Source organism: Lagopus leucura, unplaced genomic scaffold (genome assembly GCF_019238085.1).
Source record: "Lagopus leucura isolate 7727_CA_CO unplaced genomic scaffold, USGS_WTPT01 Super-Scaffold_774, whole genome shotgun sequence".
In the NCBI taxonomy this organism is placed as follows: domain Eukaryota; kingdom Metazoa; phylum Chordata; class Aves; order Galliformes; family Phasianidae; genus Lagopus; species Lagopus leucura.
In genome coordinates, this window is record NW_024962258.1 from 368,170 (window position 1) to 385,313 (window position 17,144).

The window sequence follows — 17,144 nt, forward strand, 5'->3', positions numbered from 1 at the left end:
GATTCTCTGATATGGTTCACACTTCATATTCACAGAAACTTAAAAACCAACAACAACAACAAAAAACAAAAAACCCTAAAATTAGAGTGTTTTACCCATGCTCTAGCATGTAGTTCTAATTCAACATATAATTGCACTTTGGAAATTTGAGCAATTTACAACAGTCACTAGAGTGTATATACAACAAAATATAACATACAAACCAGTACTCCTTTGTCTGCCTCTCCAGTGAATTACTTCAAAATATTTAGTGAATTCTCATTTTATTTGATTGCTTCCATTCTATACACTAGATTTCCAATTAACAATACTTCAAAATGAAACCAATTCCCAACTTCACTGCACTTTCCACTTCAGCACTTATGTATTTAAAAGACATGAAAGTTCCTGTAACAATAATGCAGACTTGCAACTGATTTCAAGAGCTTACGAATAGCAACACTTCATTATTTAGCCATGACTATTTTCCATAACAATAAACACTATACAATGCTTAAAGATTAAGTGAACATCAATTTACAGCATTCAAAGACTTGCCACAAGAAAGTCTGAAGAAGGTTATTAACCTTTCATGTAATTTAGAAGTGACTCTCCACGTGCTTGCTGTATTTGCTAAAACCATCCCGCCATTACCCCGCGCTCCCCCAAAACTTCATCATATTTATTGATGAAACAAAGGAGTACTTTATTTTGGATGACAAAAGCTAATTTCCAGACCAACAGCTTTGATTTAATGGGGGAAGAGGGGAAAAATGTTACAGTTCAGTAGTTACTTGCACATGAACAGACTTTGTTCTACTTCACAGAAATATCTAATCCAGCAGAGATCTTCAGCAAAGGACATCGGTGCTCAACTTTAAGTAGGCAATTTTGTATATACTCGTCCAATCTAACAAAAGGAACTCTAAAAATAGCCAGTTAATCTCTTATGCTTTCAGTGTATTTTGGACATTGACACTCAATACATTTCCAAGCTTATTTTGTTAGATGAAGTAGCAGAATGAAACTTAACTGAAGTTACCAGCGGAAAGTTGACTAAGAATGGCTCTTACACATGCACACACTGGTTTCTAATTTGCTTTATTCACACGCTTTAGTACTGTAAGCTTTGTGAACAAACTATAAGACAGCTAAATATTACATTCTGTGAAATTTTATCCCCAAAGAAGTTTTTGTTATTTTTGTATGAAGCAAAAGATTCATCTTCTGCTACACTGCAGCAAAATAAGATGTCTACATACCTGTAATTTCAGTGATTTGTGTCTATTTAAGTTACTTTTACAGTTCTATTTTATTCACAGGCCCACTAAAAGTGAAGATGAAAACACTTTAAAAAGACCAGTAAAGTCATCTCTCACTTCAAAGTTCTTACAACTTACGAAAAAAAAAAAAATTCTTCAAACTGCCTAGCAGTCCAGATTATCAGGTGTGATGTTTCTATAGCAGAGATTATAAACTCATACCCGTTCCTTAGTTCAGCTAACTGGTAAGTAAATCATTCCAGCCATATCTGAAATCTGATCCCCTTGTGCATGACTGCATATTATACTTAATTGGTTTCTCCTTTTCAATTTAAACTATACTTTCAAATTATACTTAGAAGCTTGCATTTTTAAAACAAGCTTTACTATGTAGGGAGAATCCACAGAGTAGATTCTTTCAACTTCATTTTTGACTTAATTTTTAACAATATGGTACAACTGTATCATATCCACAATGCTAAATCCACACCTGAACAGATTAGGAAACATTTTGAAGCAGTGTTGAATAAATGATTTTGGTGAGCTGTAAAACACCGACATGCAAAGTATACTGCACTACAACAGCTCCAAATCCCTTATAAAAACCTAGCATTCCCTCTTCACGTTTTATAGTATTAATGCAGTCTCTCACTCCCTCATATTGAGTATTGATCGGAAGCACTTCATAGCCAAGGTCTGTATTGTCAATTATCGTGCGCGTCCCTTGAATATGAAGGCGGTGTAAAACTGTTTCCAGTGGGTAAAGCATGACATCAGCACAAAGGCTAGCGGCAAAGCTAGCAATGAGTTCTGGAAAATACGCATCCAGCATGCTCTGCACAGAAGTGGAGCTCTCTGTTGGCAGGCTGTGGGAATTCTCTCTTTTCAGAAAAAGCAAAACAAGCTTCTGGACGACGGAACTGATGACGTAGTGAAGAACTCCATGTAGAGCGGTTGGAAAAATCAAGACCATTAGAGGAAGGAGGCGCTTGCTGTGGGGTACTCCCATGCCTACAACTCTGCCGATTCCTTCTTTAACACAGTCCAGAATGCCAGGATTGTCTCGAATGATTTCACTCTACAAGCACAATGGATTAGTTAAGACTTGTGCCATTTCAGTACCACACTGACACCTACCTCTGCTGAATTTTATCTTAAGATAAACACGTATTTGCACGCCATTATGTCTAAGCGGCTACACTGACATTTCATGTTCTTCATTCATACTTAATAGATTCAAGTAAATTTGCTTTTTTTTAAAAAAAAAAAAAAGTGATTTGATCTACATTACAGTTACGTGTATCACTAGCAAAGAAATACAACTATCAGCGTATCACAGGGTCTGTCAAAAAGAGAAACTAATTTGAATACTTCAAAATATTTTTTTGATCCAGTCTTTATAAATACGTAACATGTTACGAACTCTGAAGATCTCCTTCATATTGCTATTATCACTTCAAACATGCCACCTACTGGCTTGAAATGTCAGAGACAAAAGCTCTAGCAACTACAGCCTAACTCTTAAAGCTATTTCAATGAAGCATTTCTAACTGTTAATGGTATGGTTTATCAAAGTTAACATAAAACTTTTGGTAAAAGAAATCCAACAGTCTTTAATCTCTGTATCTTGTAATTTGTACTTGTCCTCTTTCAGCACACGAATAACTTAAAATTGTTACAAGCTGTCCACTGCAGATATGGATGCTGCATAAATAAGTGACAAATGCTAATACTAACTTTCACATTTCTCGTTAGAAAGTCAATTATTATGTTTCCAAGAACTGGATAATACATTTAATACAGCACAGATACATCTATTCAGGAAAATACTTAAACACAGTTGAACTGAGCCTAAAATTCTGTTAAGATCTCAGTAGGATTACTTTCACGTACAAAATTTTACATAGATGATCACTTGTTTAAAAGGTTGTAGGAAATACTGTTTTGCTTGTTTCTGCCTGCTTAATGAGCACAGAATCATCACAGAACGGCTTGGTCTGGAAGGAACCTTATAGACCACTGAGTCCCAGCGTCATGATCATGAGCAGGGCTGCCACCTGCTAGATCAGGCCACCAAGTGCTGCAACCAACCTGGCTTGGAACATCTCCGAGGACAGGGAATCCTCAGGTTCTCCAGGCAAGCTGTTTCAGAGCTTCCTCACTCCCCAAGTAAAGAAATCCTCTCTACCAAATAATCTAAACTTCCCTTTTCTGTTTAAAACCAATGTCCCTTTTCCAATTCCTGTCAGACCATACAGTTCTTCCATCCAGAGCCATGGTGGCTACCTCAGATCATCTCCTTGTCTCACATGTCTTAACACAGCTTCCAGGAGGAGCTGTTCTATGATCTTTCCAGCCACAGATATGAGGCTACTCATCCTAGAGTTTCCTGAGACTTCCTTTCAGTGCCATGATTTAGCGGAGGGTTGTTAGAGTTAGGGTAGTATGTTAGGTTGTGGTTGGACTTGATGATCTTGAAGGTCTTTTCCAACCTGAGCAATTCTATGATTCTCTTAAAGTGAGAGGATTTTGCTCTCCCTGCCTACACATTCAAGGATGTGAGAGGCATGCAAAGCCTGTCTGTGGAGACTGATGCAAAGAATTGTGGAGTATCTCTGCCTTCTCCACGTGAGTTGTTCTAGTGCTCCTTTTCCATTTATCAGAGAAGGTACTATGTCTTCTATTTCTTCTGACCCATAGAACCCCCTTCTTGTTTTTCACATCCACTGCCAAACTCAGTTCTGTCTGTGCCCTGGCTTTTCTTATCCCATCTCCACAAGTTCAGAGCAATGCTTCCTCGTAACAAAATCTCTGTATCTATCAAGTGCCTGGATAACACTATTACTCACATTTTGTCTACCAAGATCTTGTTCCTGGCTCACAACAATCCTCACTGAAAGGAGTGAGCACAGTCTTGCCAAAAAAGACTTTGGGGGACCTCTTTGTGGCAAGCTGAACACGAGCTAGTGAAGTGCCCTAGCAACCCAGAAAGCCAATTGTATCTTGGGATGCAAGGAAAGAAAGTGTGGCCAGGAGGACAAGGGATATGGATCTTTCCACTTTAGTTTGCACTGGTGAGACCTCACCTGGAGTACTGCACCCAAATGTGCAGCCCTCAGTACAGGAGAGATGTGGACGAATTAAAGTGCGTCCAGAGAATGGCCAAAAAAACGATCTAAGGGATGGAACACCTCACTACAAGGACAAGCTGAGAGAGCTGGAGCTGTTCAGCCTGGACAAGGCTCCAGGGAAACCCAAGAGTGGCCTTTCAGTATGTAAACACATTCTCAAAGAATGATAAGAAGATAGAAAAATCAACCTTTTTTTGCCTCTTCTCCACAGAAAACATCTTACTGACACCCAGCAACAGCTGAACTATAGGTTTAAAAAGTTGGATCTATTATCTATCTTAGTAGTATTTACGAACTTGCCTGAATGAAAGTGATTAGTTTGATGACTGAATGACATGAATGACTAACCTGCATCACCTTCACAAGAGCTCACTTTACTGGTAAGAGTGCCATCAGCAGCAAAAAGATACTTTCATGGTAAAAGCAACTAATTACATGGAAATATCCAGAAGAATTATCCTGTACTGTTGTTAAGCTTCGACACTTTGTGAAGAAAGGAATGCAACAACTCACTGAAATATAAGTATTATGGTTTACTCTGTACTCTTACAGACAAGAATCCTAAGCAACATGTTCAGACTATCCTGAAATTTGTTATGATGACTAAAGAAGAACTAGACAAAAATTTTAAAGGAAAAGCACTCCTTGGTATTTTGACCAAAGTCGAACTACTAGAGAAGCTCTGAAATCACTATAGTGAAAGGGTCAGAGGTCATACCAGTAACCTGCCTAGCAGACCTTTCAAAAACCTTTATACAGAAAAGACTTGTTTAGAATATGTCTTCTAGATTGCATAAATGTAATCTGCTCTTCCATAATACAGACTGTTGGAACACTGTGTCTAAGTGTGCTTTATCATACTAGATTTCCACTTCAGACAGCACAACCAAAATAACTATCATAATAAATACTTCCTACCTGATATAATAAATATACCATCTGATATAATAAAACATACAGCCTCAAGCAAAAACAATACAACTACTGCAACAAATCTGAATGCAAATCCAAAGATTCACTTCTCTAAGTAATCTAATTTATAAACAAAATAATTGTACCTTCCAAATGATATATGTAAATTACCTGTACAGTTTCAATCAGGCTTGCAGAATAGAAAGGCATTGCTATCACATGTGTTAACCTGTAGAAATCAATCAAATGACAATTATAGTCATGATAACATTACCATTTTAGTCACATATGCGCATGAAAGCAATGCAGTTATCTACCAAATCATGCATAAGGCAAAACAGCAACTCAAATATCAAAACACACATTAACAAGTCAAGATGTTCAGAACTTCTCTCAAATTCTACTCTCACATGATAGATCAATTCACGTCTCAGATATTAAAATCTAGTGAAAGAAGAAACCATTATTTTAAATTATTCTGTCTCCATAAAGACACGGGGATCCAGAAAGAGAAAATTTCTGAAACTGACAAACACAACCAACATTTTTAAAAAAATAAATCAGAATTTGAGAATTACCATAAGCATCCTATCAAGAAAGAACACTTGCAGATTATACTGCTATACATTTACTAGCTTTATTATTGATGCCTAAATAATAATAATAAATGCTATATTTACCCTTTGAGTAGAAGGTGTCCACCTATCTGTTTGAGGTTCCATTTATGTGAAAGCTCTCTAAAAAGTAAAGCAGGATTTACTGTACTATGCATAAGAACAGTTACTCTCAAGCATTTATTTCATGGGTATCAACTTCCTTTTTTCACACTGGCATTCTACTGTTAGTCTAGAGATGTATTTCTCTATAGGAAATCCCTCTGTCACATGTGCAGTTAATACATTGTAGTTAACCTTTAAAAAGTTATTCAGCCTAGTAGGTAGCTCAGAAAAACTTTTAATTATTAGTAAGTCTCTGAAAGTCACTTTCAGAAAGTAGTGGAAATTTCAGCATGTCAGCCTTTCTTTACCCAAATACATTCTTTATTGTATTTTGAATTAGTTACATTCTTTCCATTTCTTGAAGTTATTTTTGTCTGTTCTTTCTTTCTGTTTCTTTCCTAAAAAACTGACAAGATATTCTGACAGTCAGAGAAGACTGGTCTCTAACATAGCTCATTAAAATAATTTTAATTTTATTAAAACTCATGCGCTGTATATTAAGGGATTTTTTTTTTTAAGTCACCCTTAAGTTAGAATTTTCTAGTTACACATTTCAAGATATGAATACTAAGTTAACTACAGCCCGCTTGATTCTCACACCAGCTCAATATGACATCCAACAGCCATAATTTGGTAAATACCTACAATGTAATGAAATTTCTACCTCAAATGTCAGAAATAGATGAATTTTAAAAACTAAGTTGTAATGTTCAGCTTCAGTTTCCATTCAGTTGGACCTGATGACCTCAGAGGTCTTTTCCAACTTCAATGATTTGGTGAAATACAGAATGAGTTTGTCTAGCACAGAACAACATTCAACTTGCCATGTTAACATGCATTAAATGTTAACTGCATTTCCAAGCCCCTTTCCTATAATGGGGGAAAGCTGCAATACAGAACTGAAGACATTTCACTGCATCCTTTGTTCTTTATAAAATTATTTAACTCCACTTATGGGTGGCACTGTTGCCAAAAGCAGTAACCTCCATGTGCATGCAATGGCTCAGATGCACACTACTACTGAAGTGTCCAGTAAAAAACCGCATGGGGTAATACACACAGACGACATTCATTCTTGCCAAATCTCTTCTCCAATTTAAAACTATATCCTTTAAGTACTAGGTTTCCGTGTGTACGTTAAAAATGGGAACACTAAGCTCCCTCAATGCAATGACAATTCTTAAGCCCTTTGGTCAATTCAGACTTAAACAGTATTAAGCTCAAAACATATTTCCACTTTCTTAACATATTATCCAAGAAACGTCTTTATCACTTCACCAGCATTAGTGTGTGCCCTGTGACTATTAAGTATCTTTTACTAACTTTTGATTATAGAACCTTAGAATCGTCAAGGTTGGAAAAGGTCATCCAGTCCAACTGTCTGCCTACCACCAACAGTTCTCACTAAACAACACCCCCCAACACAACATCTAAGTATTTCTTGAATACCTCCAGGGTTGGTGACTCCAAACCAATTTGCCGTGTTATTTATATAGTTGACCAATAGGCAAACATACATACATGGCTTCCAGAAAGTCTCTTACTGTTTAATTACACGGTGATCTTTGCCAAGATAACCTCACTGTGCTGAAGTCATCTACTCAATGTCTAACTGAACTCAAATTTCTCAAAAAAATTTAAATTTCTAACACTTAAAAGACAACGTTTTGTTAGAAGAAATAAAAATCCACACAATACCTTGGTAAAGGTGTGAATTCACTGACGATGCCTTCTGTTCCCAGGGTTATGCCCTGAACAATGAAAGTGCTGCCCATTCCTTTCCAAAGAGCTCTTGGACCCTGTGTTTTGAAATATGCAGTTACACTGAAGCAACATATTTTCACTATTTCACTCATTTGCATAAAATCTAAGCAAACCCAAGATGCGTAGGGTCACAATTCTATCATTAAACTTCAAGATCATCAAACCAGATGACTTCTCAACTCAAAAGAACTTTGCATCACACAACCTTAGAGGTCTCTGTGTCATAAATGTTATGCCATTTTCACTGGACAAAATATGCTCAGGATGTTAAGATATGCCGATTTTTACTGCTCTCTGACTTAAGTATGAGGTTTTCCATTCTCCTCCTTCTCCTCCCACAAGACTATGCAGAACTGGAAGTTCATACTTCAGATGTAGCCACTTAACAGTCACTCTCATTATCCACATAAAGCTTCTTCTTTTTTTTTTTTTTAACTATCCTAATTGAAAAAAAAAATAGTTTTGAGGGCCTCTTACTTTCTAAAACACACAAGCCTTCCCCACTAAATAATACACTTCATCAGAAAAATTAATCATTACTTTTTGAAGAATTTCTGTGACCATAAACACCCCCTAACAATGACCATATGTTTTACCACCAGTTGCATAAAGAAATGAAGATGCCAGTATACAAATGTACCATAGTAACATCCATTGCTCTGATGCAACCTGACCCCAAATACTGACCTGTGTCTTATTGATGCTGTACATAATATTGACAATAGTAAATGGAGTGAGATGATAATTCCGAGCATGGTAATTAACCTGTTAAAAATATAAATGACTGCAGTTTTATAAACATATAGAAGTTACAACTCTGAAGTAAAAAGCACTTCCAAAACAGGCATCATCTCCATAAACGTCACCTAAAGTGACCAATATATGAATACAGTCTCAGTGAAATTCAGAGAAACAAGCAAAACTTTTAAGTGTGTATGGTGCAAATGTAAACAACAAAGAAGCACAGAAAAAAAAATACTTGAAACATAACATCTTGTTAGTAACCTGGGTTTGAAAGTTTCAGAGATGTTGAGGATCTCAATTGCTGTAACTTATTTTCCATTATCCAAACAAAAAAGAATGCTCAGGTTAAATTTTAGAACAGAAAAAATGCACGCTACAAATAGAAATAAAACAATGCATACTACTTAAGAATTGTGAAGTTTCCTTATATGCTACAGAACACAACAAAAACAATATCACAGCATAGAAAAGATCTGACTGAAAAGATAACAGAAAAGATATACCTGACACTGACGACGCAGAACAATGCAAGGATGGGCCAACACATTTTCTGTAAATAGGCTTTAAAAAAAGAGAAACGTATTTAAAGCACTGGAAACAGCTGTAAATTTATGAGAAAAGGCTTATTAACAGCATTGGATCAGTATTTGAAAAAAATACGTGTTACCTTGCAAATGAATAAGGCATTCTGAAGGGCTACCTTCTAGCATGCTGCTACTACAAACTAACAAGTATAAAATCACCCAATGCATACAATCATAATGAAAATTATGTACATAGGTTATATGTACATAAGTTGGTCCAAAAGTAACCTATTTATTTCCATGGAAACTACAGATGCATAAAGCCCAGTAACATTATTTGACATAGCAAATACCCAGCTACAACATGCTATTTTTCAGTATAGTCACCATCATTAGCAGATGAGCTAATTGATATGCTCTTCATTTCATGGTGTGACAGCTGTGTATGGTGGTCCAGAACACGCCTTGTCTTTCACACTGTTGTTACCACTGCTGAAATATAGCACTCAATGAACTATATCTATAGTCTGGCCTAAACATTCAGCATTCATGACATGAATGTCATGAGTGCAATTTTTTTTCTCCACGTGGTGGAATTCAAATTATGAACGAAGTAAAGGTGCGTTACTATGGCAGTTACCATTGTCTCAAATCTCTGCTGCAATCTGTCACACAGGAACAAAACATAATGGAATACTGGTAGGAAGGTTCACCTTTCACTGCCATACCACCAACATATGCCCCTGGTGTTCCAGGCCACGATAATAAAATAGGAGGCATTACTTTTGGAGCAGCCCTTGTATATACATATGGTAAAGCAATGCACCAAAATTCTTAGACCCCTCCCTTTCCATAAGATGAGGAAACAAGTCAGACAACAGTAGGATACTGGAGGGGTTACTTTCCAATTTTATATTCATTCTGCTTATCACAGGATTAATCGTGACCTTATTTAGAAAGGTACAGGACTGTTGTCAACAGCTACTTTTGAATTTCAGTCACACATTTTTTCAACAGGAAAGCATACTCCCCCAGAACAGCGCTCCTCTTCCTCACCTAAGAAACCACTGAAATCAAACCATGACAGGAAAAATCTCTCAATATTAACATAAAATTTCTGGCCACAGTCAGATACAAGACGTGAAAACTTGTTATCTGAAAGAATCCAAGTGGTAAAAACACTTGTCTGCGTGCAGTTCAAATCCGATATAAGGATAAGAAAATCAAGGCCTCCAGACTCTGCCTAAGCATTTTAGGTAACATCACTGGTACCTTTAGGATATATTTAGGTAAGTTAGTGAACACTAACTTACTTGACCATTTGGAACTGATTTTTAACAGGACGGATATTACTCTGGATAAGCAAGTATTAATTGGAAAAAACAAAACAAAACAAAACAAAAAAAACAAAAAAAAACCACCAAATAAACAAAAAAAACAAAAAAACAAAAACAAAAAAAAAAAAAAAAAAAAAAAAAACCAAAAAACTAAGCCTGAAGTTTCATAAGCTATTGAGCTAGTTCATATTTTGCTTCTACCAGTAAGGCAAAGCTTTCTTCACACTCCAGATGCTACCTATTCAGCCTTTTTCATAGCCAACTGAGTTGTAGAAAGTAAAAAGTAACCTTTTTATTGTGGCTGTTTTTTACAGGATTCCTGATACGAATCACATCACAGGGTGTCTGACAAGCACCTGATGTAATGCAAATGCAGAAGCTGGAAGAACTGGTCTCAGCAGTGGTACAACATTCATCAGCTCTTCCTCAAAACCACAAGCCCACCTTAAGGTCCTAGAAGCCCTAGTACTCAAGATGTAAAAAACTTCATCATGCTTGATTAACTGGAAATACATAGTTTCAATGGACTACTGAGACATGCTAACACCTCTGCGCTGCTGAAGAAAATGAATACCATCCTGCCGTATGGCCCCACACTTTGCTGTTCTCACCTGAGTTCATTAGCTTCATCAGGTTGAAAAGAAATTAAACAACTCTTAACATGTTTGGCAGTTTCCACTCACTTCAACATTAATAACAAGGCTGAGCAATGAGCAAGCTGAATCATTGCAAGAGAAGCAGTGGAAGGAGGGAGACAGGTAATATTTCATGAGGTGAGATGACCTAATTTAAGCAACTCATTACTTGCCAGAAATGGTCACTCCTATTTTCTCTTCTTTATCCCTCCCCTCTCCGGTCCACTGCTGGCACTACTTCTAGGTGACTAACTGGCTCCTGCAGAGTCAGCTCCAAGGCAAATCAACCTGCCTCACCAAAACAGCAAAAGTCATCCAGCTCCTTCCCTGATTTGTTTTCACTTTAACTGCCTCAAATCAGTTAAAAGTTCTGATAGGCATCAAGGGTGACAATAGTAGGGGAAGAAACAGACCAAGTTGGAAGTCTTTGTTTCACTTTTAGCAGAAGCCAAAAGAACCTCAGTTGCCCAAGAAACTTAAGATGCAATTTCCTATGCTGAGCTAACTGGGCAAATAACATATGTACTCCAATTTTCTGAAGAGAGAAGCACTTTTAGAAGTTTCACATGCAGGCAAAGCAAATCTCACATTCCATAAGGAATAAGTCTTTTTTTTATTCATTACTTTTTTTGAGACAAGAAAGCCACCTCCCACCCTTTCACAAGATCCATCAGTACAGTGACCAAGAAAAACCTCATCAGCTGAGTGTGACTGAGCAGGAATACTAAAAAAAAATCCAGTTCATCACAATACCTAGACCAGACAATTTTGGGTTCTGAAAACAGTATTAAATATTTTAAATCCACTACTTCCACAAATATTATCAGCAGTTAGTATTATCAAAATCATGAAAACTGACCAACTAGTCAGGTTAACATTACTGATTCAAATACACTGATATTGAATATATTTGCATATTCTTAGGAAACATTCACATTGACGTTACTTAAATACGTTAATAGAAGGAAGAAAATAAACTTCTGTGCTATTCTCAGATTGCTATGAAGAAGTTTCAAATTCACTGCTCCTGGAGTCATTCTGAGAAAAACTAAGTAACAGAAACCTAAATGGATTTTAAATAGGTTTAACAAGCACTTCAACTAAGTCTATAGGCAGAAAAATAACACAGGTGATGTACACGAGGATCATAAAACAAATATAGCTTTACTATATCACAATTGCTTGAAAGCAATACAGAATTCTTACCTTGCAAGGCCAATACCAAAGCCTGCAAACCTGTTCAACTGCTCTGAAAGAAATAAAAATAGATTATATAGCACAGAAGGGAGAAATGCCAAGCAGATCATTTGAAAACAACAACAACAAAACCAACACAACCAAAAAGCAACAAGCAGTTCCAAATTACCTTATGCTGTACTTGATAAAAAAAGATACAGCTCCTAAACTACAATGTTTTTAGCAATTCAGTAAGGGAAGATATAAAAAAATGATTCGCCCAAGAATATATGTACTTTGGATTCATTTGAGTTTGTGCACACTTTCAGAAACAAGATTTAAAACAACTACAGGGAAAAAAAAGGAGATAAAATGAACAAGAAGTTCATAAAATTGAACCTTTTAATAGATAAAGAGGCTAACTTCATTCATGATTCATTCATGATAAGCTTACAATTCTGAAGTACAAAATTAGCTATTTATGGCAGAATTCACTTGAAAATCAAAAACAGTAAAAAGAGAAACTTTGGAAAAGATAATAAAACAACATCAAGGGCTTTCAAATCAGTTTTCTAACTCCACTCCTTTGCTAAAAAAGAGTAGTAACTAAAAAAAGCACTAAAGCTGCAAATAGAACAGTGGGTTCAATTACCTGTTGTTTGTTACCACATATTTACACTTTGGAACTACTAGTTTTAAGAAAAGCTTTAAGAAGAACCACAAACACAACTGAAAATTAATGTTCAAACTACAGATGAATGGAGATTGCAACCACAGATAGTCCCAGTGGAGCTTCACAGAGACACAGCAGCTCTCCTATGAGGAATAAGCCACTCTTCACTTGCAGAGGTTGGACTCAACGATACCGCAACTCCTTAAAGTTCTTTAACATGTAGAATCACCGTAATGACCAGGAGTACAAAAGACAGGAAAAGGTACAGTCAGAATATCTATGAAGAAGCAGTGTGGTTCACCGCACTTTCATCAGTGGGGTTGTACACAGACAACCCTAAAAATCCAGAGAACTGCAGGTTGAAAAAAAGATTTACCCATTAACAAACTAAGCTTTAACCAAACCAGCTGTTCACAGAACTTTGATGCCTACATACATATAAACCGCTACAGATCATCTTTTAATTAAAGCAGCCTATGCTCAGTAGCCTAGATTTAGAAAGTTTCTCTCAATTCACCTCAACCCGGCATGAAACGATACTGTGCTTATAAAAGTCTCCACTCTCGCATACCAGTACTCTACTTTTGCATACCAGTAAACGGAAAAGGCTCGAACCAGCCGCCAATTCTCCCGCTCCTTCACCGCCATGCACGACAGCCGTTATCCCTCCCACAGCTGGTGCAACCACCCTCGTGCGTTTCAGCAAAACAATGAAAGCGACCGGAAGACAGTCCGCAACGCTGACACTAAGCAACAAAACACTCCATCCGACCCGCGGCCACCTCCTACCCTCACAGGAGGCGGAGCACGTCTGCAAGGTATCATTTACACGGGCACAGGGAGTCCTGACACGCGCCGCTTAGCCAGGACTCGCAGGCAGCGCGCGGGCGCTCTCGGTCCTACACGCGCGGAGCCGCGGCCGTGAGCTCGGCAGCCCCGGGCCTGTGGCGGGAAGCCGGAGGACAGCGCAGCGCACCCGCGCGGCGAGCGCCCGAGCCCAGGCCGCCGCCTGCCCGCCCTCGCCCGTCAACGAGCGGCGGCCAGAGGAGCGGGCCGCGCTGCTGAGCCGGGCCCTTCCTTACCGGCGCCGGGCCCGCCCGCCCCGAGGCCAGGCTCCTCGTTGAGACCGGCAGCCCCGAGCGGCGTCCCGGCCCCGTACGGCGGAGTCTTCTCCCCCCAGTGCAGGTTGCGGCTGCCGGGGATGTCGGGCGGGGTGGTCACCCAGTGACCCATCTCCGCGGCTCCGCCGAAAGTCCTGACGGCCGGGCCCGGCTCCTCCCGGCCGCCCCCGCGGTAGCCCAGGCCGTCGAAGCCCTCAGGGCGCCGCGGGTGCATGGCGGGCCGTCACGGGCAGCGGCTCGACCCGCTGCCAGCCGCCACTTCCGACAGCTACAGGCCAGCCCCACCCCACCGAAGCCCAGCGAGCGCCGTGCGATCAGGGAAGAGGCGGGGCCGGCAGCAGGCTGCCCCAATGGCACCCTTCTTCCTGCGGGGCCGGGCTTTCCTCGGAGAGCAGAGCAGTGCTGGCGCCCTCTGTCTCACCGGAGGAGCAACGTTGAGGACGGGGAGGTCGCGGGTCGGCGTGAAGGCGGCGCGGGTGTGGGCGTAGGGGCTCGTCCGGTGCTGTGCGATCCGCGTGTTACGGATTCTGCCTGAGAGCCTTTCTGCCGTCCTTTCTGCCTGAGAGCCGCGGGGCCTGGAGCTGAGAGACCTGGCACCGTTCAGCCGGGTGAAGACCGAGAGGGAATGTCACCGGCGCTTACAAACGTCTAAAAGCTGTCACGTGGATGGTACTGGTTGCCTTTAAGCAGTGCCCAGTGACAGAACGAGGCACAGTGTGAGCAAACTGGAACATAGGTAGTTCCATCTGAGCAGGAGGGAAACCTTTCCTTTGAGGGTGACAGAGCTCTGGAACAGGCTGCCTAGAGAGGCAGTGGAGTCTCCTTGTCTAGAGATACTGAAAACCTGTATGGACGCTTTCCTGTATAACCTGCTGTAGTGAATGTGCTGTAGCAGGGGCTTGGAATTACATGATCTCCAGAGGCCCCTTTCAACCTCTACAATTTGTAATTCTGTAAGAGCACCAACAGCTGGGCCTTGGGCTGACCTGCGCCCATTTGTTCTTTGTACACCAGATTAAGCTGCATTAATCCTTTCAGATCTAAGTAAAGGACTTGCAGCAGGAATGCTCACTGTGTTTTACTGTCATGTGGTGCTAAATCTTCTCAACTTTGCCTGGTTTCTTCTACTGCTATTAAATATTAGCTCTGCTTTACCAGGAAGCCTCAGGTGTTCCCCATGACTGGGTGAAGGGTCAGTGTCCTTGTTTGGGTAGGGAGAAATGGTCTGGGGAGCTGCAGCCCTTCTGTCCTGCAGCAAAAGAAGGCCTATGCAGATTTGCCTCCTTCCTTTGGGCCATGACAATTGCCCACTAAGTGCAGGTCTGCTGCAAAGATTTTGCTTTGAACTTGTGAATAGGCAGAAGACCCAGCCTCCCCAGGAAGCAAGAGCCAAAACACTGCAGTTCATGTTAGGATTAGAGGTAATTTCTGTCTTAAAAAACAAAGCAGATTTTTTTGTGTATCTAAGACAGGTCCAGCCTAAATCTGTTCAGTACATACTGTGATGAGCAGGTCTTCAAGGGTTAAGAGATGATCTGGTAAGCGGTGTCTCTGGGAATTAAAGGAATAATGAATATCCAAGAAAATGCTGCCCTCTGCACAATGAGGTAGTGTCTTATTGGTCAACAGTAGGAAAGTTGTAGCATGAACAATGAAAGTATTTTCCATTTGGAAATAAAGACCTAAAATGGCTTCACAGATTTTTGTTTGTTACATGCTTTTAGTTCCCTGCAAATTGCAGGAGTGGGGATGCAGGGGTAGAATCTGTGTCTTCTGCACAAGTCCAGCCTCTGTTTTTTTTCTGATCATACTTCCACAGCATAGGCCTGGTTTGCAGATGATTGGGCTGATCTCTTCTGTTTGAAGGAAAACACAAAGAGTACAATTTTAAGGCTTGGTTTTGCACTTATAACAAATTGGAAGCAAGCTAAGTTATTTAAGCATAACAGTAAGACATAGAGCTCCTGTATACTGTTGATCCTTTGAAGTAAATTCCCATGTGACCTACTATAGGGCCAGGTGTGCCATCTCTGGACTATGTTGCTGTTCTCTCTTGTAAGCAATGACCAACCTACAGGAAAGAAGTGCAGAAAAAATGTTGTTGAATAGGACATGCAGCAAAACTTATTCACTTGGAGAATATGGAAGAAAAAGTCTTATACCAAAGAAAAATGCAGTATTTTGTATCCTTTTAAACACCGAAAATGTAGCAAACTGTATGTATGAAGTCAGACTTGTTTTTTGGAAAGGCACAATTAATCGAGTCTGTATATGTGTGAGGGAATGAAAATGTCATGGATAAACACCATTGTTTAAAATAGATTTTTATGTGCACCTGTCAGCTACTGTATCTTTCCTTCCTCATAAAAACAATTTTCTGGAACAGTGATTTTTCTTTTTCAGACTCTACAAGAATATTTGAGGAAACTTCCAATGCATTGCCACACTTTCCTTTTGCAAGCATTTCTATCTGTAATGTCATAAAGGTTGAAAGAAAATGGCATCTTGTGACTAGACCTTTGTGGGAAATATGACCCCCAGGCTTCAATTTAAGTGTCCTTCCAGCTTTTGCTTCAAGGAGGGAGAATCTGTGTCACTCAGAATCCTGTATGCTAAATAAACCGATGCATCCCACGCAGGGGCTTATCATCAACTCTGTGTATGCTTAAGTAGCTTATTATCAGCCCATGAATTCACAGGCCATGCATACAGGGCATCCATACTTTTGGAGGCTACTGCTGGGTAATTACTCAGTGAGAATCTACTGCTGTTTCACATGCAAGCCTCTGTGTATATCTTGTTCAATATGCATAAGAAAACATAAATTAACTTTTCTACCTACACATATCTAAAATCCAGTTTCTGCTGCTTATTTGTGCTAGAGTAAATGTGGGTTGTTTTTTTTTTTTTTTTTGGTGGTATTCAGACCTTTTTGCCTTCATTCCTCCCTTCACAAAAGTCATTGAATCAAACAATCATAGAATGATTTGGGATGGTAGAAACCTTAAAAATTATCAAGTCCCAACCCCTTTGCTATGGGCACAGACACCTTTAATTAAATCAGATTGCTCAAAATTCCATCCAACATGGCCTTTTTCATATCCTACCTGTGAACGGAGAGAGAGGTGACCAGATTTGCAAATCTCCTCAGTTAAATTAAGGTAAAA

At 39.5% G+C, this 17,144-nt stretch overlaps 1 protein-coding gene across 2 annotated transcripts; it reads right to left on the minus strand.

Annotated features, from left to right (window-relative positions):
- Positions 1-660: 660 nt before the first annotated feature.
- Positions 661-14,191, minus strand: SLC25A46 (solute carrier family 25 member 46). Of its 2 annotated transcripts, XM_042864936.1 has the most exons (8): positions 13,939-14,191; positions 12,214-12,256; positions 9,015-9,072; positions 8,455-8,532; positions 7,702-7,802; positions 5,965-6,021; positions 5,456-5,513; positions 661-2,319 (listed from the first exon to the last, which is right to left on the minus strand). In XM_042864936.1, the coding sequence occupies exons 1-8, from the start codon at positions 14,189-14,191 to the stop codon at positions 1,741-1,743; spliced, it is 1,227 nt and encodes a 408-aa protein (XP_042720870.1). In that variant the 3' UTR covers positions 661-1,740. The 2 variants fall into 2 exon arrangements, with proteins under 2 accessions (XP_042720870.1, XP_042720871.1); XM_042864937.1 differs by lacking the exon at positions 5,965-6,021.
- Positions 14,192-17,144: the final 2,953 nt, after the last annotated feature.

What these genes read in the sequence shown, in the direction of transcription:
- SLC25A46 (XM_042864936.1), bottom strand. Translation starts at nt 14,191, where the DNA reads ATGCACCCGCGGCGCCCTGAGGGCTTCGACGGCCTGGGCTACCGCGGG. An exon ending in GGCGGGCGGGCCCGGCGCCG is followed by an intron (nt 12,257 to 13,938) that starts GTAAGGAAGGGC and finishes TATTTCTTTCAG; the next exon opens with AGCAGTTGAACAGGTTTGCA. An exon ending in TTCTGCGTCGTCAGTGTCAG is followed by an intron (nt 8,533 to 9,014) that starts GTATATCTTTTC and finishes TATTTTTAACAG; the next exon opens with GTTAATTACCATGCTCGGAA.